Genomic DNA, 24,752 nt, shown 5'->3' on the forward strand with positions numbered 1-24,752 from the left:
GATCACCAAAGTCTCAAGTATTTGATGGATCAGAAAATTTCTACCCCTAGCCAATAGAAATGGTTGTCAAAACTCATGGGGTATGATTATGAGGTGCAGTATAAGAAGGGTATTGAGAATGTTACAACTGATGTCTTGTCTAGGCAACCACACCAAACAGCAGTCCTCCAATCTCTTATTGGGATCAATACTAACCTCCTAACTAAGATACAACAATCTTGGAGGGACGACCCTAAGGCTCAGGAAATTATTAGGCAGCTTTCTTATGGAGATACATCTAAATTCAAACATTACAATTGGGATCATCAACAGCTGAGAAGGAAAAGAAAGTTGGTAGTGGGGATTGATATGGCACTCAAGAGACAATTGATTGAATTATGGCACTCCAGCTCATTCGGGAGGCACTCTGGAATTCTAGTCACATATCATAAACTGAAGGGCACTTTTCTATTGGAGGCAAATGTACAAGGATGTATATGATTTCATCACAGTTTGTGACACCTGTCAGTGACATAAATCTGATCTGTCAACATACCCAGGTTTACTGCAACCTTTGCCAGTCCCTGAGCATATTTGGTCTAATATCTCAATGGATTTCATTGAGGGTCTTCCTAGATCACACGGAAAATAGGTTATCCTGGTTAGACTCAGCAAATATGCTCATTTCAGTGGATTATCACACCCTTACATTGCTATGGATGTTGCTCAGTCTTTCATGGATCACATTTTCAAGTTACATGGCCTACCTCAGACCATTGTGAGTGACAGAGACCCTATTTTTCTTAGTCAGTTCTGGAAGGAGTTATTCAAGCTTTTGAAGGTCCAATTGCAATTTTCTATCTCCTACCACCCTCAGACAGATGGGCAAACTGAAGTGGTGAATAGGTGCTTAGAGAATTATCTTAGATGTATGACAAGTTACTTCCCCAAGGCCTGGTACTCATGCTTACCTTTAGCTGAGTATTGGTACAATACCAACTTCCATTTAGCCATCAAGAGCACACCATTTCAGATTGTCTATGGTCAAGCACCCCCTGTGCATACCCCTTATCTACCTAGATCAGCTACAGTGGATGCTATAGATAGGAGTTTAGCTGCTAGATAAAGGGCACTGCATACCCTCAAACATCATCTCAGGAATGCTCAACACCGAATGAAACACTTAGCCGATAAGCACAGATCTGATAGGGAGTTTAAGGTGGGGGATTTAACGTATGTGAAGCTACAACCCTATAGACAACATTCCCTCAAATCTTCTAGTTGCCAGAAGTTGTCTCCCAGATATTTTGGCCTTGTTCCTGTTTTGGAACATATAGGGAAGGTGGCTTATAAATTACGGCTCCCTGCTCATGCTAAGATTCATTCTACATTTCATGTTTCCTTACTCAAGAAGAAGGTAGGTCAGCAACCTATCACTCTGTATTTGCTAGCTACTACCACTAATCAAGGACACTTGCTGTTGGAACCATTTGCGATTTTGGATAGACGAATAGTTAAGAGGGGGAATCAAGCAATTACTCAGGTATTGGTGCAATGGAGCAACTCCTTCGTTGAGGATGCTACATGGGAATTTTGGCATGATTTACACCAGAAGTTCCCCACATTCGGTCCTTGAGGACAAGGACCTTCTCGAGAGGGGGCATATGATACGGTAGAAATACTAATACAGGTGCAATTACCATATAATGTAAGGAGCAAGGTGTAAATACCATGTTATAATAACCGTGTAATAGTCACGTATAGAGCAAGATTCAAAAAGCGATTACAAGGGTAGTTAGTAGTCAGTTAGTTAGCTGTCAACGTCGGTATCATTTCTGAAACAGATTCTGTGTAACTAACTCTGTGAAGGCCACAAGGATGAAAGGCCAGAGGGAAGGAGAGATGGAGTCAGTTGTCATTTTCCAATATCCAGACTTTTCCACATTCTACTTCTTCTTGTACTTCTCCTTGATTCTTTAATATCATTCATTCATCCATCATCACCAAGAGATGCTCTTCATTTTCTTTTGTCTCTCCTGGTGTGGATTGTGATCTTATTCTGTCTTTCGTAACAGAGGTCTTAAAGGCTTCGAAATTCTCTTGTAACAGGATTGCATGTGATATAATCCATGTTTCCCATTTGATTCGTGCAGCAGAGGAGGAACCAACTATGTAAACTTCTTGACCTATGAAGCTTAAAGATCCATCAAGATTGCCGCATCTTTCCTCATTAAGTTCCTGTCCTTTGTCGTTGGTGTGGATGAATTGAGGCAGCACAATGATGGTAACCTGTAGTTTTTTTTTTTTGGCAAATTCCACTTTACCCCACTGTGGTTTAGTATTTTTTTATATAACTCTCGTATGGTTTCAAAAACTATACATAACCCTCTCATGGTTTGAACTAAAGTGGCAAAGTGACGGAAATGATTATTCGGAGTCACCTAAAATGTCAAAAATACCCTTATGTAAAGTTAAAACTTATTTATTAACCAATGGGGTTATGTGTTGATTTTGAAAATCATAAGAGGGTTATTTGGTAAAGTATTAAATCATAAGGGGGTTATATTGTAAAACATAAAAATCATATGGGGTTAGTGTGTCATGTGTTTATAAGGGTAATTTCGATATTTTTAGGAGTTTCGTTACGATTGACTATTTTTGTTACTTTGACACTTCAATTCAAACCATAAGGGGGTTATGTATAATTTTTGAAACCATGAAAGGGTTATTTAAAAAATATTAAATCACAAGGGATAAAATGTAATTTGCCCCTTTTTTTTTGAGTGAACAACCTGCAATTCAACAAGGCATGAAAAAAGAAACTTTTTTTCCCTTGAAATTGAATGGACTAAGTACAGTTTATGAACTAGTGTTTTACAGAATTTCTACTTTGCTTATCGTTCTTGTGTTTCGGACCAATGCCTGATGGATTCTATAGAGTAGGATAAGGATTGAGTTTACATGGGGCTCAGAGTTTCTATGTGTGGTTATCTTGTATATCATTTATTTGCAGTTTTCTAAATTAAAGAATGACCATCCTAAACTTTTGATTAGACTGAATTGTGACAAATAAATGATAGATAAATTGATGTAGGATCTCTACAAGTGATGAAATACTAATAGTACGTAAATGCACTAAAACTTAATTCTTTGATGAATAAAAGCTTTAAAAAGGAAATTGATGGATAGATGAATTTAATATTTGATCAAACTAAAAAAAATTGATACAGAATAACTGATTTGGGAAAGGAAGAAAAGAGAGAAGATGAAAACAAATTAAAAAGATGGGCATGATAGGGGCGGTGATATAATCTCCCATAACTCTCTTAAATAGTGTTGACTCCAACTGCCACATTTCTTCTTTTATTATTGTATAGATATCTATATGTATACTATATATAACGGGTGATATCTATACAACATATAATGTTTGAGCAATGGCAATTGGTATAAAACACTTTTTGTCATCTTTTAAATTTTTAATTTTACCTTTATAGAAATTAATTTTTACGCCAATCATTTAATCATATTTTGCCAATATAATTACTTATAATCACCCTAAGTATAGTAACCACCAAATTACTATAATACATAATTCAAGATTCAGTATACAGCCCAAAAGTACGAAATACAAAATATATCAAGTGCAGGCATGCTCACTTCTCTCAGGGTGCTAACACCTTTCCCCTGTTAAGGAAAACAAAGATACAGTGAGCTTTCGTCCAATGAGGTTATCAAAAAATCATGCAGTCAAACCAACAAGAACATTTAATTTAAGACTATTTCAAGAAAGAATAAGACAAATACTTGAAGTGCAAGTTAAGAAGTAACAATCCAATTCAAGGATACAACGGCTTCCAAGACCCATGTAGCTTGGACATCTTGCAGGTGGTTGACACTTTGTCAACATTTATCAAACCAATAACTATAGAACACCGTTTTACTCCAATTCCCGTCCACCGTTTCACCCCTATACCGGACCTGCACGTGACAATAAATAGTGGTGGTAATACTCAATCATATCAATTAGTCGAGAAGATAACACTTCACTCGACAAAATAGTAGAGCCAGAGTTCGTTATCTAATCGATCAGGCCCTTACCGGATCGACTCGAATAACTAACCAATAGGGTTTTGGAATTCCCAACATACAGTTGTGTTGATGGGATAACGGCCCAACCAACCAATCAAAATAATCATAAAATAACAGTTAACAATAAACAATTGGTGGGACAACAATCCAAACAACTAACAGGACAAGTACAAACAAGAAAGGGGTTGAACAAGATAAAGTACATGTTCACCCAAGTCAAATATTAAATAGTTCAATAACAAACAATTTCACAGGACACATGTATGTCAAGCAAGTATGAAGTGCAACATGTATTTAAAACACTCACCGCGTTGAGAAAAGTTAACTTTCCTCGGTGATAGGGTCCGGGGGTTCGCTTTCAAAACCTGTGACTTAATACATTGTTCAAATGTTTTAAAGTAGTTGAGCCCTTAAGTGCAAGTTTTTAGTTAAAAGTATCATGTATCCTTGCTCAAACCACAAGGGAAAACTTTTGATACTAAAGTCAAAAATACAAATTTAAACGGGGAAAAATAAGGTTTCAAATGAGGCAAGGATATAGTAAGATGATATAATAACGTTCAATAAGCGACTCGGGAAGAAAAGCCACTCGTTCTTTAAAACACCCTAGTTTTAAGTGAAAATCCAAGTATAAGTAGTGATCCAAGGGTTAACAAGGCATAGTAATGTAAAAGCCACAAATTCACCATCTTAGTACCAAGTTGTAGCTAAAATTCTTCTTCATAAGTCCTATACTAAACCTTTAGCAGCATCGAATAAGGATTTCATGCCACACTCTATTCGAATAATGACTAAGGGCTAGTAGGGAAACTCGGTTTCTAACAATCGACAATCACTATTCAATTTCAAAGGCATAAAACTGTGAGAAAACCTCAATTCCAATCATAAAACCAAGTTCAAATGATTCAACAACTCCAACTTGAAGTTGGAAATGAAAGCATGTACAACTTTAGAAAAATAGAATTTTCTCTAGTTTTACGCGATGCTGTTTGAAAAATCATATCTCGAGGTTCGTAAGTCCAAAATTTATAAATTTTATACTGTTGGAATATAGACTCAAAGGGCTACAATTTCCCAGGAACATTAGCGAGATTCTGTCCACAAATCAGGCAATTTCCAGTTTCAAGTTGTTGCTTTATCACGTAAAAAAACCGAGCAGGTGTGAAAATTCAGTCAATTTTGGAAAATCACAGATATTCATAGAAATTGAGAAAAATTCTGAAATTTTCACAGTAGAAATTGCTCTGAATCTAGTTTCAAAAGAAAGAGGCAGAACTTAATTTAAATTTTTCTACAACAAGATATGACAGATTTTCCAAAACTGCTTAGAGTTTCATGCGGAACAAAATTTTCAGCAACACCCGACTCATCCTTCCCACTTAAGCTCATGATTTTTGGTTCAAATCCAACTTGCAATCAAAATTTAATGTCTACAAAGTTTGTGGAGCAAGATTTCCCCTAAAATTTCTTGAAAAATAAGGGCTAACAACACTCAAAAATTTTGGCTAGCATGAAGCTTTCAAAACAGAATTTTTCCACCACAATTTGCAACAAACCAACCAAGATTCAAGCTTTCCAAGAAATATACACAAGCCACAACATCAAGTTTTAAAGCACCAAAATCTATCACAACATTCATCATAAAAGTAAAGAATGAATCTCAAGTCCTCTACCTAACTTGCCATGGAAACACAAGAAATTTTTCCTCAAGTCCTCTACCTAAATCAAGTTTTCAAAGAAACCCATAAAAAATTTAATCTTTCTATCTACAAATCTACTAGGATATAGTCCACAATTGTTTGAAAAACAAAAGAGTGAAGTAGATTAGTCACTTACCTCTTCAAAACTTCAAATCCTAGCAAGATTCACTCAAGATGATGGCAAGACCAACCCCTAGGAGTCTCTTTTTCTCAAGATCTTACAACGGTGCAAGTAGATTAGGCGGAAGGAAAGTTTGGAACTTCAAAATTTTCAAGAAGGAAGAAATTTCTCTCTCTCTCTTCCTCTCTCAAGTTCGGCTAGCCAAGAAGAAGAAATGAAGGTTTTTTGGTTGTTTTTGGAGGTAACATACAAGCCACAAGAAAAGTTTGCAAGGTCAACTTTAAATAGTGCCCAATAGTGTCTACAGTTTAAGCTTTCTTACTATCCACCCTTAGCTCTTCTAACCTTCTTTTAACTCCCAAAATTTTTCTTAACTTCACTATTGTCTCAACTTATATTCTCCTAGGGTTTTGGCCAAATTCACCAATAAGTCGCAAAATCAACAATTTTTAAGAATTTAATTGCTCAAAAGTTAAAATAAACAAGCAAGAGAAACTCACTTATCAATTAACAAGTAAATCACTAAATGAATGCAAATGTTATAAAATATAATTTAAATAAAAATATAAATAGTTGGGAGGTGAGAAAATAATTATAATTTTTGTTTGGGTCATCACAGTTGGCCCTTGAAACTAATGTGTGTGTGTGTATACACATACAATAATAAAGCAGGAGCAGATGGTTTGGTATAAATCCGTTATCACTTTTTAGAATTCTTTTTTACTCTTTAAATAATTTCTCATCACTAATCCACTTCAACTCGACCACTAACTTCACATAACTAATCTCTACAATAATAAACTAGGAGCAAATGATTTGGTGTAAACAATTTATTGCCACTTTTTAGAATTATTTTTTTGGAAAAATGACCTATTTCATCCCTCACATTTCACAAAAATATTCTTTTCGTCCCTCACTTTTAAAATGAAGCAATTTCATCCCTGACATTTAAAAATTAAAGCTATTACATCCCTGAACCTAATTTTCAATTTGAATCAAACCATCCAATAACCCAGTAATAAATTTTGGAGATAGAGTTGATAGGTCACTCGGTCAATTTCATCATATTCACATGACATTTATCAAACCAAAAAAATAAACATTATAACATAAAGGCCATTATTTGTCTTGGAATAGTTGGGTTTTTCTTTTGGGTAAATCTTTTCATGCATCGTTAGTATATTCGCTTGCGAGTCTAGATGTGTATCACAAATACAAAATTTGGTGTTTAAATTTAAATTGAAATGATATGGTAGGTACATAAAACCATCAATGTATACAATGACAATGTAGGAATTCAAGTTGAGTTATATTCAAGTTGAGTTAACCAAGTGATCTACCAATTATACCTCCAAAATTTGTAATCAGGTTGATAGGTGGTTTGATTCAAATTGAAAATTGGGTTCAAGGATGTAATAGCTTTAATTTTTAAATGTCAGGGACGAAATTGCTTCATTTTAAAAGTAAGGGACGAAAAGAATATTTTTGTGAAATGTGATGGATGAAATAGGTCATTTTCCCTATTTTTTTTAATCCTTCAAATGACTTCTTACCACTAATCCACTTCAACTCAACCATTAACATCACACAACTAATGAAGTACATGTTTATCACTTAAACATAACCATTTATAGATACTTGCTTGATTTAATTTTCTGTTCAATTTTTATGATTTTTTTGTATTAACATTTTAAATTTCCTACTACTAGATTTGTTGCGAAATAATGAATCTACATTCGTTAGTTCAACAGAAGATTTTTTTATCACTTGTACACACATCTGAGTGCATGTTGATTACTAGTATATATAATGGTAGAGGGGACTTTTGATGTAAACACATTTTGTCATTTTATATTTTTTTTCTAAACTACTACAAGTCCTTTTAGCAAATAACATGTATTTCTTACTATTCTATATCTCAATATATTTAATAAATCTTTTTTTTAGCAACTACCGGTTATGGTTATGTTTTACCACCAATTAATTATCTGTTTATAGATTTTATTTTTGTGAATTTTTCACATTTTTATTGTTAATTGTAAAACGAATTCTCTCGAAAATAATTTCAAAAAATATATTCAAAAAATTTTACAAATATTTTTCCATTAGTTACACACACATTGTTGTGTGCCTTGAACATTAGTATATATAAAGGTTAGGGGAAAACTAAAAATCAGGATATATATATTAAGGGATAAATTGTAATTAACTCAAGCAAAAGTTAATAATAGTTAAAAGTCATTAGTATATTCTAATCTCTAAACACCTACACCTATGTTATTCATTTCAGATAATCGTGGATTTTTTGAGAAGAATATAGGGTTTGTAGATAGAAAAAAGAAGATGAGGAGTTTCAATTTCGAAGACCACAGATGACGGCAGCTGCTGCTGCTGATTTCTTGGCTCCTCTGCAATATTAGTACTGCTTAAAACAGTTGGGGGGATTTCTTCAACTGATTCAATTCAATTCCCCATCCGTTTTAGCCTCTCTTGGTTCCAGGTTCTCTTTATCTATTTCTGTTGCCTCTTTTGTAAAAGGTTAGAGCTTTATCTGAAATTTCTTGAAAAAAATCCCTTTCTTTCAAATTATGTAATGCTACGTAAAAAGAGAAAATAAATGATGTTGGGTTATAGACAGAAGGCTGTTAAAACCATCCCAGATGATGTTTATGATACTGACGTTGATAGGATCAGTAATCTTCCAGAGCATCTTCTCTGCCACATTTTATCGTTCATCCCTACCAAAGAAGCTGCAGTTACCTCTGTTCTATCCAGGAGATGGAGATACCTTTTCACTTTGATCCCAGATATTGATCTCCGATTCAATATTTATGACTCCTCTGGTGAAAACATCGAGTACAAGAAAAATGCTTACTTTCGTCGTTTCTTTAGTTTCATAAGTTTTGGCTACAGAGTGATTCTGTGCAGGAATGTGCGTTCCATTAGAAAATTTAGGCTCTCTATTCAGAGAGTTCACGATTACTGTTTGCCGGGAATTCAGGCATTGCTATCTACTGCATTATTGAGTAAAGTCCAAGAACTTGAAATTCATTTAGAATATAAGTACGATCCTACCAACAGCTTATCCCCTGCGGGAGCAGGAGTGTTCATGTGCAGAACACTAACTTCTGTTAAACTAGGCTGGCCAGATGTGGATTTGATTGTCCCTGATTCTGTTTGTTTACCAAATCTTAAGTTACTGCACTTTGATAGATTGAGATTGGTGGATAAGGATACCATAAAGAGGCTTATGCAGGGTTGCCCTTTACTTGAAGAACTGAAGTTAGGCTTCACTCGCTTTACATATGGCTTCAGACATATCATAGTTGAAGTTGTTGATATTTCCGGTTCATTGAGAAAACTGATACTTGATTGCTCAAGAGCTGAATATACTGTTGTTGTCAAATCAAATAGTCTCGAAAATTTGAAATATGAAGGTGGATGTTTCAGAAATTCTATCATCTGTATAAATGCTCCCAATCTTAAATCTTTGGCCTTTCATGCTGATCCGTATGGGGTAAACTTTATTCAGAGCCCAAAATCTCTTGTTAGTGCCAAAATAAAAATTCCTTGGATTGATGATGAAGCAACATGTCAGCATGTGTTTAAGCTTTTTAATACGGTGCAAAGTGTGAAGTCACTGGAACTAACCAAATATTCCCTAGAGGTATATTTACGTTCTTCTTTTACAATTTGGGATTCATTTAAACTATTCTAAGCATTTTTCTCATTTGAATGAAGGCTTTGGCTGATTTTGGATTGTCGTTGCCAACTTTCAACAATTTAATCAGATTGAAAATTGATGCTATGCCCAGCTGCTACGCTCTATCAAAGTTAAATGAGAGCGTCCCTAGGATTGAAGAACTTGTTCTTCATCAGGTGAGAAATCGTAATGATCAACTGTTTTGCCATAGAATTAGAATTTCATGGGATCTTTTGCTTGTAATATTCTTTTTATGGACAGGTGGCCCAAGATGATGATTTTTTTGATTTTGAGTGTCCGTCGTCTGAGGTCCTCCAAATGTGCTTCATAAAACATCTCAAGGTGATACAAATCAACAGATTCTCTGAAGATGAATACGAATTTGAGCTAGTTGAGTGTCTTTTGCAAAGTGGAGAAGCTTTAAAGAAGATGATTATTGGTGGATTTGTAAAGCCTTCAGGTCATGCAAGAATATGGTCGTTCAAGAGATGCTCGCAGGAGTGCCAGATTGTGTTGTAACTTGTAAGAAGCTAGAGATGTGAGGTTTATTGGCCTTGAAGATGCTGATAACTCTGGACACGGAATTTTCTACTCATCACGGTAGCTGATTTTGATATATTTATAGCTTATTGCATTTCGGAATGGTTGATCTATCTATATTGAAATACTAGTCAATGTTTCTTTTTTGTTTTTTTGGGTTATAAACCACTGATATCTACATCTGTTTTACGATCTACAACTAATCCTGTTCGAGTCAGATCGAACATCTCTTTTATAGCTTCTTACAGGTTTCTTTTTCATTCTGTGTAATGCTTGCTTATTCCTATGAGCTTCTAGTAGGAGTGGTAGGTCAAAGAAATGGTTATAACACCATTGCTGGTTTTGCTCTCGAAAACAGAAAACCTAAGGAGAAAACTAACAATCGAAGTGAAGAGCAGAGAGAATTAGTTTAGTACAGCTGTTGTTATCGTGAAATATTGAAAAAAATTGGTTATTGCCCTGGCTAAAAGGTAAGCCAGCATAAGCTCTTGTTGAATCTATGAAGGATTGCATGCTCTCTCTTAGCTGGAGCAAACATCCTGCAAAAACTTCTACAAGTTCCTTCACTTTTGGGTTATATATAGGTCATATCTGATCCCTTGATGTCTTTTCGTCCTATCTTTTACTTATTTATATTTAGGTATTGTCTTTTGCTACTCCAAGTTTTCTTTAGAAAATCAAAATCTTGTTCTATTTACATTTTTTTCCCTTAATATGACTCCCTTTTTCTTGAGATTGTTCTCTGTAACTAAGTTTTTTTTTTTTTTTTTTTCAATAGTGCAAGTAAAAGGTCTCAAACCTGGGATCTATCACTTACAGTCCCTCTCTCGTATCACCCAACCCAACTCTCCTTCCTTCTATAACTGATGTTGAATGAGAATTAGATTAAAATCTCTTCAAGTCATTAAAGATCATGTATCAAGCTATGGGTGTTTTTCTTTCCTTTGGCTGTTTGAATAGTTTGGACTGGTTGTTGATTGGCATTCTCTTCAAGATTTTTGTTCTCATTTATCTTGTCCATATTCACCCAGAAGTTCTTAGTTTATGCTATCCAATTAAGTAGTTCGGGCACGAAGAAATACATTTCACAATTTAATTCACAGATTAGCAGAGGAGCTTTTGTTTGCTGGGAAAATCCTTAGTGAACTTAGGTTATGGCTTTACTGTAGATTTTGTTATCGTCCAAATAATCAATTTGACATCATACGGCATTCACATGAAGCCCAATTCATGATTTAGACACTATTTAGCAGTTGATTTTAAAATACAAAATATAGCTTTTTCGGATCTTGCTATTTCATAACATGTATTAGCCTTTCCTTTTTTTTGAAGGCAAAAATATTTGAATCAAAAGCAGTAAAATAGGTGCTTTTGAATTTATATTTTGCTTTTGAAGATGAGAAGCAACCATAAAAGTATCCATACTATCACTTAGAGTTGAGCTAATATGTGTTTGGATTAATTATTCTATACACTGAAAATGCATATACGAGTTTTTATGCGTAACAACTAATTTTTATTTGAATTTAAAATCATATTTTGCATATATATCATACATCTATTGTATACACAACAAATGTATATAAGACTAATTTTAGGCAACTGATATCAGCACTTTAAATAGAAACTCCAATCACCACATCCTTACTATTGTTAAAAATGACATAAACATCCATAGACTAGGTTCTCTAATAATTTGAATGCTAAAATTATCTTCAAGGTATAGTTTAATTATCATTTTGCATTACTTTTATGGAGACCTTTACAGGCTGACTAACAAAATCTTCATTTTTAAATTCTTTAGAAAAACTTTAACATTTTTTTTTTTAAAGTTATACAAATCCACTTGAAAAATAATAAAAAAAATTCAAAAGTAATAGACAATTTCAAACCACAAAATCTAGTAATTTATTCAAGGGTTGTCAAATAACTCACATAAACATGGCATTTTAAGTATCATCATTATTAGGAATTTTCTTTGTTTTTTTTTTAATATCCTCCTACTCTCCCCATGCCCTATCCATCCAACTGTCAGGCAAATGATTCAAACTTTAAATCTCAAAGTAGAAAAAAAACTCTAAAAACCCTCTCCTAATCACTGGTTATTAGGAATTTCCTTTGTTACTAGTTATACAAACAATTTAAAACTAATTTAAGAGTAAAAAAAACTAAGTGAATTGAAGAGACAAAAGTTATTGATGAATACATAAAGGAGCAATTTTGTCTCTTAGAATATTTGATAGGTTTTCCTATCATTTCATCAAGTAAAAAGGAAGGGTGGAGTGTCTAAAACTTTTTTTTTTTTTTCAGAGTGCAAATGTCATCTGCCTATAATCTTCTGTCTTTTGTTATTGATTTAAATTATTTTCCTCCTTTATGATAAACTGCTTGAATTGTGAGCTATCATTTTCCCCTTTTGTAAACTACAAGAGGGCTATTGGTGTTTTAGATGCTAGTAAAACTTCTCTTTGTAGCAGCCACTTATGTAGAACTGTTTTGACTTCTTACAACAAGAGAATTGGTTGAATTTGTTGTTGAAATTTGCATACAAAAGAGTGAAAGTGCACTTTAAGGTATAATTATGACCCTTCATTTTACAATTGGAAAGCACACAAAATATTACCCCAAAAAAAAATTATCCCTCTAAGATTCATCACATCTACTAATATTATCAACTAATTAAGGACCTCTTCCTTTAATCTTTGGAACAATGTCCAGTGTTTAAAATTTAAACCAACTTTAATTCAGTAACTAATGTCATAAACATCCTTGTTAATGGATTCTTTACAATTAAAAGATCTTGTAAAAATGAATTGATAGGATATCCCCTGCTCTTCTCCTCCTGTAGCGACTAAAACTGACAGTTCTTTTCATAAAAAAAAAAAAAAAAAATATTATATGTGATACTCATACATTCAATAAATTTGACAAGTGATTTTCTACTTGCTTCCTCGAGTAGAAGAGTTCTTAGTACACGGGTAAAAACCTTTACTATAGATTTGCTCGTGACTACAATTTTGTCTATAGGATTGATGTTCTAAGTCCTAATTTTGAGAATTATACAGCTAAAACTCAAACTTAACTAAATTCTTTTTCTCTTTCTTTTTCTAAATAAAAACTATATATTGTTGTAATTATATTGTTTATAAGACCATTTGTTCTTTAAATAATCTCATTCAAACAGTATATCAAAGCTATATTGGTACATTAATTTATGTGCACGGGTTATAATGCTGCGATTTTGATAACAACTATTATCGTAGTAAAAGCGATAATAAAAAATTTATAGTACAATAGCATCTATTTCTCATTTTACACGTTTTGATAATCGAAAATACCAAAAAAAAAAGGAAAAATAAAATATCAAATAACCTCAGCACAAATAATTGAAAAATGAAAACTCCGAAGAGAATAAAAAGGAATAAATCTCACCGATTCGAATTGTGTGATATGTGAAATTTTACTTTGGATTTTATAGCTTTTATGGAATTTTAGTAAAATTGAGGTCCTATTTGCGCAAAATCCTGCACTCTTGCTCTTTAGAAACTCGCTAAATAAAACCCAAAAGGCTAAAACCCCAATTTCGCAGATTATGCTAAGAAAGAAAGAAAGAAAAATTCTGCGAGAAAAAAGAAGCTGAAAATTTGGAAAAAAAAAATGAGGAATTGATGTCGAAGAATGTTGAGCAGAGCAGCTGAATCCAGGGGTTCTCTGCAGCTAGCGGACATTAGGGATTTCTTCCCAACGCCCAAAAATGTTCATCCCAGGTGTTATCTCTGTTGAACTTGCTTTTTAAAATTGCATAATCTGATATTAGTTGGAGTTGCATTCGGTTTCTAAGCTACTTTTACACTCTTCTTGAGGAGGATTCGAAAACCCGATTTTGGCATTTATGTTATTAATCAGTTAATTGGGAGAGATCAAGATCAGGAAAATTTGTGTAAATGGGAGGGATCAAGATCAGTGACCTTCCAGATGATCTGCTCTGCCATATTTTATCTTTTCTTCCCACAACCAAAGGAGCCGCTGTTACCTCTGTTTTGTCAACCCGAACTCGATTTTAATCCTCGGAAGCATGTGAATGAACTCCCTGACAACAGTGATGAGGATGCCCCGTGATCGCCTGTTCTCTGATTTCGTAAGTTTTGTCAATAGACTGATTCTGCTAAGGAATGGGAATCGTCCAATAAGAAAATTTGAACTCTTTCTTTTGGCGGTTGAGGAAAGGTTTCGGGTGGCGTTTGACTCCTTAATTAGTGCTGCACTTTCTTCCAACCTTCAGGAACTTAAGATTTTTGTGGATTATAATCGGGGTCATTACAGTCCTCGCTTATCTCCTGAGGAGGTGAATTTTACGTGCAATACACTAACTTGTTAGAAACTACAATGGGAAGTGAATTTGAGAGTCCCCAAGTCAGTTTCTTTACCAAACTTTAAGGTATTGCACTTGGAACAATTCGCATTGGTCGATGGGGATTCCATTCAGAAGCTTATTCGTGGTTGTCCTTTGCTTCAAGAACTAGTGGTGGATTGCATTTTGGACCTTTCCCGTGCTGAGGTTAGAAGTATTTGAATTGAAATTCTTGATATTTCTAATCCTTGTATAGAAACTCTGAAGCTGAGACTTAGTTCCTACTATGTGGATACTACTGTTCTTGTGGAGTCCAACACTCTCAGGAGTTTGGACCATGAATATTTCGGTTGCGTCTTTCTCAGTCATCATAAAATCTTTATCAATGCGCCAAATCTCAGACATCTGGCATACAAAGGTGTTGCAAATGGACTAGACATCATTCAAGGCTTGAACTCTCTTGTTAGAGCATTTCGTACCATGATCTATTAGTGCCACATGTTGTGAAGGTACTTAATGGTGTGCAAGGCATGGAATCGCGTTGTTTGTGTGCGTACATTCTGGATGTATGCCTTTTCTATTCTGAACTTTAACTTCTTCCTGACTTTAAAGATTTTCCTTTGAGTTATAGAGTAATTGGAACTTCATACTTCCACTCACAAATGATGAAAATTTTAATTGCTATTTCTTTCGTTTTATGTGAAGGCTTTTTATGATTCTGGGTTTTCCTTGCCCACTTTCAAGAATTTGATCAGTTTGGAGTTGGTGGCATTTACCCAAGTTCAGTCCCTAACTGATCATGATATTAAGATAGCCTTTGACCGCATCCATTCCTGGCAAATGGTACAAAGCTTAGTTGCAAGTGCACCCCAACTGATGAAGCTTGTCTTTGATCAGGTGTGTCATGCTGAAAATGTTTTATCATGAACTAGTATTGCATTCAGTGTTCTGTTTTAATCCTTTTTTTTACTGACAGGTGATTGGGGATGATAACATTAAAGAAGAGGAATTTGAGGTGCTATTGCCACAGCTTATTCCAATATGTTCCAATTTACATCTCAAGGAAATAGAAATTTCAGAGTTCAACGGGAAAGAATATGAATTAAAGCCAGTTGAGCATCTTTTACAAAACGGGCAAGCTTTGAAAAAGATGACTCTTGGTGGATTTTTAGAAGCCGCAGTTTGCAAACGAATATTGTCATACAGGAGATCTTCTGAGGATTGCAAGGTTTTGTTACCTGAAGCTAAATCAGTTTGTAGTTCTGATGAGTACTAATGGGAACAAATGATTGTTTTTCTCTTTGTTGGTCAGAGAAGTTATTTTACATGTTATGACTGCTTCGTTTGCTGAACAGTGGATATTTCGAATCTGGTTTTGGCATTCTAACATGCCTCATAAATACTCAATATCTGTTAAAAACTTCAGGAATTAAAGATATTAAAGCAATTTATGCTGACTTCTATTTCAATCAGGTGCAAGAAAGTACGCATTTTAATTGAACGCCAAAACTCGTTGTTCCTAGTGGGCTTGGTTTTGTCAAAGTTCGTAGAAGAAAGCTTCTCTAGATATACCTGAGGCAGAAACTATGTAGAGCAAATTTTTGTGTGGAGCAAGTCATTTTAATTATAGTCTGTATTTATAGAGAAAATTTCTAGGAGACCCTGGATTATTTTGGATATTTAGTGATTCATCATGCATTGCAGTTTTTGTTATGATCACTGCTTTTGCCCCTTCTTGGCTTTTCTCATTTGTCTCAAGTTACATCTTTGTCTTCCAACATGTGGAGCTATAAAAAAGGAATTAATTGTTCAACCTTCAACTATATCGTTCAGTCAATCCAGGAATTCAGGAGTAAAGATTGGGAATCAATTGATTGTCTTTTGCTTCTTGAATTGATCAGTGATTGTTATTCCCTCTATCTTATTTGCTTACGCGTTTTAAGAACAAGTAATAATTACTATGGCTTGCATCTGACTGCTTTTCTTGTTTACCACTTTTTTTTTTTTAAATAATGCCAGTTAAGGATACGAGTTTTTCTTGCCTTTTGATGCATGAACTGATTATTGATTGCTAATCGCCTTTGTCCATTAGATAAAAAAGAAACAAAATTAAAGAAAAAAAAAGAGTTATGGTTCTTGAAGCCTGCAACTACGTGCTTTTGTCATGTTGTTGCTCTTAGTCTTCCATTTTGTTTTAATTTTTCTTCCTTTTTCTGAAGGAGTTTGCGAGGAGATTTCTCTCTAATTAATCTTTGCATTGAGGTCCAGTGGTTTGCTTTTATTAGATTGAGAATTTTCAACTTTTATTTCATTGCGCAAGAATTATAGGAATGTTTAAGAGATGCTTTGAGGACTGATTGTATCATAAGAATCTAGGGATGTGATGTATATTGGTTTCGAAGATGCCGATAACTGTAGAGGAGATCTTCTACTTATCGTGGTAGCTGATTTTTGATGTATTAAAACGTCTTGGATATGAGGAATGGTTGATCTTTCTACAGTGAAATGCCAGTCAAGGTTTCTTTTTCAAATTCTGTTATGCTTTCTGAGTCGCTCATATGTGCTTCTAGTTGGATGAAATTAAACATAATTAGTTGATATAACAACATAGCACCATTGATATTTGCTAGTTGATTCATAATTTAGGTAGTACATTTGTTATTATTGTAAAACATAGAAAAATTGCTTATTGCCTTTAGGTTAAATGTTAAGTCATATGCTCCTGTTGATCTATAAAGGATTGCTTACTTGTATTATAGGCGAAGCATAAACTATGAAAAGCAATGCTGTTGTACCGTGTATTTATCATTTCAACAATTGCCTGAAAACTTCCAGGAGTCCCTTGATCTTATGGTTATAGGTGATATCAGATCCCTTGATGCCTGTGTTCCTATTTGTTTGTTGCACTTGTCTTCTTTTACTGTATGTTTTCGATTATAATCCACTTCTGTTCACATCTTTCTTTGAGATGTTTTCTGTTTCAAAGATTGACCTAGAATTAAAATTTGTGAGTAAAAATCATGTATCAAGCTATGGGTGTTTCTCTTGCCTTTGGCTGCTTGAACAGTTTGGATCGATTTTTTATTATCATTCTTTTCAAGAATTTTGCTCTAACTATTTGAACATGCATGGAACCCTGAAGCGTGCTATGTGAATTTGTTCTGTACTCTTGCTGCATCCGTGGAAAAGGAAACTTGAATTTTTGGCTTTTGAGATTGGAGAACACAAAGATTAAAGCTTTAGCTTTTGTATCTCTATAAGCTTTAGCTTGCAATATTTCACGGAATTTGACTCAGAAATTTTGTATCTCTATAAGCTTACAGCTAATTGTTTCTATTCGATTAAGAAAGCTGTAACACCAGTTCTGAACCATGGCAATGAGTTGAAGCACTAAAAGAACTTGACAAAGGCTAGTTTAAACTAACAAAGCATATTGGTAGTGTGTTCTTTTTGTTCTTGTCAATGCAGCAGCACCTCCTGCTGAATAAACTTTCAAGCTTTTGGAACCAGCAACATTCCTAGTACAGACCACCCTGGTAAATCTTGGTAATGATTGGGTTGTAGATACTCTGAAGCTCCTTCATCTCGGTAAGCTGATTCCTTTCCAACCATTCAATGGACTGCTGAATCATATCCTCAAATCTTTTTGTTGTTTGCCGTTTGCAGCTTGGCTCTTCTCATCCCTGACGGCAATTCTCAACATGTAGATATAATCCTGTAACGCAATCTTTGTCGTAACCTTTTTCATGAACTCCTCGTTTTCTTAACTTCTGGGCTTCTTCCACCGTCTTCTCAGTTTCTTCTTTTGACAGTCTTCCAATTTCATACAGATTTCTTCCTCCATTTGATGGAGGTGTTCCTAGGGATCACAACATTAATGCGATCTCCAATAAGTTCTACACCAGGAGATAATGGGGGTTACAGCCATTATTTATGTAAAAGAATAGTCACATAGTAATTTACCCTATTATCAATATATCATTAGTCACATAGTAATAACAGGGTTCTTGATCTTTCATTCTTCTCAACTGTTAATAATAGTAATAAAATTCATTGTTTATATATTAGATGATGATTTGATAAACAAGTCTTCACAATCACAAGAAATTATTTAGTAATATACCAATTCCTAACTTATAAAATTGCCATAATTTATTTCAATAAATTACTAAAAGCTTAATTCAACTAAAATATTGCTGTTTTTAGGCTTAATTTAATAATTTCATACAGGATTAATATGACATTAATTGCCTATGTTAACTTGTATGACGAATTATATTTTACACTCTTCACAATTAAGTTTACAATCAATAAATGATGTTTTACCATTACTAAATGATGTATATGTGCTAGGAAACAATACTGACCGAAATAATTTGATACTACGGGCAAAAATGAAATATATAACCATTTTTTAGAATCGCCAATCCCTATGTTTTTTGGAACACTTGCTTGCTTGGATTGTGAGTTCTTGAGGAAAAATTTGGAACATTCCCTCCATATATTTGATAATATTTTTTTTTACCTCACATACATGATATTGCGATAATATTTTTTTTTACAAAAATTCTAAAAAGTTGCAATCCAAACGGGCTACTCAAGTCTTACTTTTAATTAAGTAAACTTAGTAACATTCGAACTTAAATGATTAACTAATTCACTTGCCAGAACCACCCAATGACTTAGGAGACAAATTAACTTTCTTGAAATTAGATTTTTTTCACAAAACAGGTACCTATAAATAAAAAGTTTATAACTTAAACGCTAACGAAAGTATTTTCAAGTAGGTAAGCATCAGGCTTCTTCATTTTGGAAAAAAAAAATTTTCAATCGCATTTTTCAAAAAAAATTATAATACTATTCAATCGCATTTTTCAATCCCATTATTCTAAAAAAATTTTCTTATTATTCAACAAAAATATTTTTCAATCGCATTTTTTCAATTACATTTTTATCTTACATTATCATGTAACAAAAAGTGTTATAATACTATTCCAACAATTTTTTTTTTGAAATAGTCTTCAATCCAGTTGAGCTACACGTCAAGATTTTTTAGACATTACCATCTTATTATAGAAAATTAGTAAAATTTGGTGCCCATTTGTGCAAAATCGAGGCCCTTTTGTTCTATAGAAAAATAGAAACTACCCAAAGCTGTAGTAAAGCACCATTTTTTGTCCATCTTTCCCTAAAACCCCAATTTCATTGCTTCGAAAAGTGGAAAAGCTGAATTCCACATTGGTCGATTGGAATTCCATTCAGAAGCTTATTCATGGAAATCCTTTTGCTTCAAGAACTAGAGCTGAATTGCACTTGGGAAATTCCCACATTGATGATCTATAGAAGTATTCGAATTTAAAATTCTGGATATTTCTATTCCTTGCTTAGGAAATCTGACTGTGAAACTTATTGGAAATATATTGCCACTAGTGTTGTTGTGGAGTCCAACAATCTCAAAGACTATAGACTATGAATGTTTGGATTTAATTCGTCAGTCATTAATATTTATCTTTATCAATTCCCCGAAATCTCAAACATATATCAGACACAAGAGTGATCCACATATGTTTTTTTTTTTTTTGATATTTTAGAAGTCAATATTATTAATACACTAATTGGAAGTCGTCCGATACGATTTGCTTGACAAAGAAAACTTTACTAATGACAGAAAATCACCTCTATTATTAAGTGGACTTTCTCACACATAGAATGGAGAGAAATCCAAAGGCATACAATACCGAAATGCATTGATTTGTGAAACACAGATCCAACACTGATCTTTTATTGTCTTCTTGGTTTTTGCTGATGCAATTTGGAAATAAATAACCCCCCTTTACGTGCATATAGGAGTGTATGTTCCCCTCTATTCCTCAAAGTTCCAAGCATGCAATTGTGTTGAATACCAGTGCTAAAACTCTGCAATAGATATACTGGAGACTGATCGCACTTTGCCATTTCAAGATACTAAAAGCATCATGCAACATTTGTAAAATCAACAGCCAATCCCTCCAAGACGACTAGTACTGCTTAATTTGAGCCCAACAGTTCTCTGAACAAAATTCACATGACTTTCTTCTGAAACTCCCAAACAAAGCTCAAAAGAAACATTTACTCCCTACTAAAAGAACGACAAAGAAGAAGAAAAACAAAAAGAAGAGAGAAGAGTAGATTACAAGCAAGCTGAAACGAGACAGCGAGGAAGTACAAGTTTATAAGCAAGTAGATAGGAGTAGTGGCAAAGTCTAATCAAGCTCCGTCTGAACCTGAATCCCCATGGACTTCGCCGTTCCAATGATAGACTTACAAATAGATTCCAACGGCATACCTTGGCAATATCGTAAACGTGCTTCAAGGTTATGGCGGAGGCTATCACTTGACTACCAAGTCACGGAGGGCGGCTTTATGATGAACTCAAAGGTCCTGTCCTTGAAGGCCATCACGTTGATCTTGTAAAAACCCAGGACTGGGGACACCAGCTTGTCTCCCGGCTTTGCTCCCCTGGCTGGAAGGGTTAAGCGGATGGCTGCTGCCAGTGGCCAATGAGTCAGAATCTCCTTCAACGCCGACATGGCTGGTTTTGGGTGATGAAGTACGGTCGTTTTTTTGTTTTATAAATCATATTTTATCTTTTCTTTTCTTTTACGTACCAGTGATTTCTTTTTTTCCAAGTCATGTTGCCTAAAACATCTAGTTATTGTATATTCTTTTAAAAGAAAAAGATGTTTGGATTGATTCAACTCCATTCACCACCACAGTTAGCAAATGCTCTCGAAATCATAGGTTATTTAAGCTTTTACGCTGCCCCTGTTATTGCTTAAAGCTTTTGAGTTATTCTTGACTTCTAAAGTTTTTCCCTGAGTAATAGACACATTTGGAATCAAAACTTCCACTAATCACAAGTAGTAGTAGTACATTATTCGGATTACTCTTTCTATCAATTTGTGCCAAAGGGCGCCCAAAGGTTTGGAATATTGTCATTTAGATGATGTTTTGGGGATTGCAAGGTTTTGGTACAAACAGCTCTTATAAAAACAAAAAGGAATGTTTCTCTTTGTTGGCTATAAGTTATTTCTACATATGTTAATTGAAAAATGATATTAACACTCCTGAAAAACCTCAAACACTCCTTAAATTTCATCTAATACAAGAGAAGGAAAGGGATGCCTGAGGTTTTTTGAGGAGTCCTGAAATCATTTCCCTTTTAGGGTCCGTTTGGTTGGACTGAAAATATTTTTCTAGGGAAAATATTTTCCATCGAAGTCATTTTCCTGGAAAATCACTTCCTTCTCCATAATTTTCCAGTGTTTGGTTATTAAGTGAAAATATTTTCCGAATTCCTTTTTTCATAATTTTTCCGGTGTTTGGTTTATCAATGAAAATATTTTCTGATATGTTTGTTGATATATTGCAAATATTTTTCTACTCACAAAACATTCATTTCATTACAAGTTAATTTTAGTTTCTATCCATTATAATCATATTATCATTTTTATAAAATATTTATTCATATTACACCATGAATTCTTAAATTTTCCAACTCGAATTGGTAATAAGCTAGAACAATTCAATGCATACAGAAGCAAATATATGCCAAAATATAAAATATTGCTCAACAAAAACGAAAATCCATCTCCAAATGGAAAACGGTCCCAAAAATAGCAAAAGAATCAATTTTTCTCCAAAAAAACTTCTAAAAGGCAAGACTCATTGTATATCTAGATTTTTCTGTATCTTCATAGATGTTTTTGTGTGAGAGTGTAGAGAAAAGGAATAAGATAGCAAAAGATAAAAAAGAGGGGAAGGTCGCCAACCATTATTACTTAAATTCCTGGCGGTTCACCGTTCATGCAAGGCATTATACGATTCATACTCCAGAAATATCAGTAGACTTGTGCCTAAGGAAAATCCTTTGTCGTTACATGATGCTTCTTGTTGATGATGGCATTGATGTAGAGGAGCAAACTGATCACCTTTTGGCTTCCCGAATGTGGAAGCATGGAAAGAAGCAACGAAACAAATGAGCCCCGAAGGCAAACATGCATTCAAAAGCTCCACCCCTCCTTTCTCTTCGAACTTGAGGTAGAAGTGGAACACCGTAAGCAGGATTTGGCACCATGTACTGCTGATAGGAAGTAATGCTGGCAGCAGCTGGCATTGTAGGATCTTGCGGTCTGGGTTGTGGAACCGAACCGAAGTCTTGTGGACCAAATGTGGGATCTTGAACTTGAGCTGGGTTTGATGAGGTAAATGAGATAAACTTAGAGTTTGCATAGATGGTGTCTTGAGCCTCGTGATCGTACTCAACCCATGATGATGAAGATGATGATGTTGGTAATGGTGGGGCAGAGGGCTCATACGGCGGACAGTAATATTGGTACTGACAATGGCATGGTGGTAGTGGTGGGTTATCAATGAACAATGCCTTCTTCTTCTTCTTCTTCTTCTGCTTTCTTGACCAGAACTTGAGCTTCTTCACGGCCTTCATCATCTTCATGGCTGGCCTTCTTGTTTTTCGTGGAAAAAATGAAAAAAGTCCACTGGTGCTATATTGTTCAGCAGAATCTTGTAAGTTGATTTATTCAAATAGAAGAGATAACTTGGTTGTGGCAAAGTACGGATCTGGAAGTGGAAGCGAGATTTGATAGTCTTTCGGAGGACACTTGACAAAGCATTCAAAGACACAGAAGTTAAAAAACTTCTACAACTCTCACCAGCTCCTTTTTCATGAGTCCTGAAGCCGTCGGAAATTAACTTCAGGAAAATTGTTGTGGAAGTCATTTTCCACCCGGTGGCGTGAAAACATTTTCCAACCTCTTTTGCTTCCAAACACCAGAAATTCTGGAAAACCTTTTCGGGAAAATATTTTCAGTCCAAACAAACATACCCTTAATTTCTTAGTTTGTGCTTTATGCTGAACTGTGAATTCAAATAATCAGATAAACTTTCAAAGAAAAAGTACTGTACAAATTAATAAGTTTATCATTCTGTTGCTAAGTACCGTTTTAAGTGGCAAAATTTGTCAACTATCTTCAAGGTTCCCCCCCCCCCCAAAAAAAAAAAAAAACTTTGGGAATGGTTACTGATTTGTTCCAAATTTCCAATCAAACATTGATCATCACATATCATTCATGTAGGCCAATTTTTTTTTTTTTTTTTGCTGAATTTCATGAATACTTCACAGTATTACTAGGTAAATTAAACTTTCGCTACACTAAGCACCCTTAGATGGACACATATTAAATATATAATCTTTTTGAATTTTTTACCTATTAGTGCAAAATATTCCTTACATTGACACATCGAAAAAATCTACTAGTTTTGGTAGATAATAACAAAACTAAAACTAAGTTAGGTTAAGGCTAAAACTAAGGAGTAAGGATATAAGTTTGGTCGGATCTTAAGGAGAATAACTTATGGAAAGAGATGGATTACTTTACAATTAAATGGTTGGGATTGAATTGTGTGCACAAATTTAAACAACTGGCAAAGATTGTCATGTCTTTTATAATTTGTTGTTTTAGTATTTGTTGCTTATTAGTTTGGAAAAATAGTTCAAAACGTCTCTCACGTTTCGTCAAATGAATTTTTGCGTCCTTTTCTTTTAAAAGGTACCATTACGTCCTTTACAAAATCAAATCGATAAAATTTGATCTAACATAGATTTTTTAGCACTTTTTATCTTGAATCCGCCACGCAATCTACACATGATTATTGTTTTAGGGACAAAAATATTAGATTCCATTTATAGCTAAACAAATAACCCGATCTATATTTTTTTTTGCACCAAAAAACAGGATCTGATGTGAATCATATTCAATCTTTTTCCAAAAAAGTGGGATTTACCTAATATATATTTATTTTTGCCATTAAAAAAGTGGAATTTGAACTTTTTATATGTAAAAAATGATTGCATATGAGTCATATTGTGATTTTAAGTTAAAAAGTGGTTGGAGATTTAGGTCGAAACTAAATTTTGTTAACTTAAATTTATAAGGGACATAAAATTAATATTTTAAAAATGAAGGATAAAATTTTCATTTGATAAAAATGAAGGATAAAAACTTTCTCTGTTAGTTCAGTGTCTACATTCATTGTATTTGGGTCTATATTGCATACGGGTTGCAAGACAAGCCAACCGACATTTACCTTACATGTTTTAAAAGAAAATGGTCCTAAAGGCAGAAGGCCTCGAATGAGAGAGGCAGCAACGTTATGACTTCGAGAGGAGTAGGTTTCTTTTTCCAACAAAATCACCTAAACCCTTCA

At 34.1% G+C, this 24,752-nt stretch overlaps 3 protein-coding genes across 3 annotated transcripts; 2 read left to right on the plus strand and 1 right to left on the minus strand.

The window, feature by feature from the left end:
- Window positions 1–8,512: 8,512 nt before the first annotated feature.
- On the plus strand, window positions 8,513–10,114 carry LOC113760096 (F-box/LRR-repeat protein At3g59190-like). Its single transcript, XM_027302670.1, has 3 exons — window positions 8,513–9,559; window positions 9,634–9,771; window positions 9,857–10,114. Exons 1-3 carry the CDS (start codon window positions 8,513–8,515, stop codon window positions 10,112–10,114), a joined length of 1,443 nt encoding a protein of 480 aa, XP_027158471.1.
- Window positions 10,115–15,198: 5,084 nt separating this feature from the next.
- LOC113767594 lies at window positions 15,199–15,840 on the plus strand. Its single transcript, XM_027311775.1, has 2 exons — window positions 15,199–15,383; window positions 15,463–15,840. The coding sequence occupies exons 1-2, from the start codon at window positions 15,327–15,329 to the stop codon at window positions 15,760–15,762; spliced, it is 357 nt and encodes a 118-aa protein (XP_027167576.1). The 5' UTR covers window positions 15,199–15,326; the 3' UTR covers window positions 15,763–15,840.
- A 6,612-nt stretch (window positions 15,841–22,452) lies between these two features.
- LOC113760117 lies at window positions 22,453–22,980 on the minus strand. Its single transcript, XM_027302689.1, has one exon. It carries the CDS (start codon window positions 22,978–22,980, stop codon window positions 22,453–22,455), a length of 528 nt encoding a protein of 175 aa, XP_027158490.1.
- Window positions 22,981–24,752: the final 1,772 nt, after the last annotated feature.

The sequence above is a fragment of the Coffea eugenioides genome, chromosome 1 (assembly GCF_003713205.1).
Source record: "Coffea eugenioides isolate CCC68of chromosome 1, Ceug_1.0, whole genome shotgun sequence".
NCBI classification, from domain to species: Eukaryota; Viridiplantae; Streptophyta; class Magnoliopsida; order Gentianales; family Rubiaceae; genus Coffea; species Coffea eugenioides.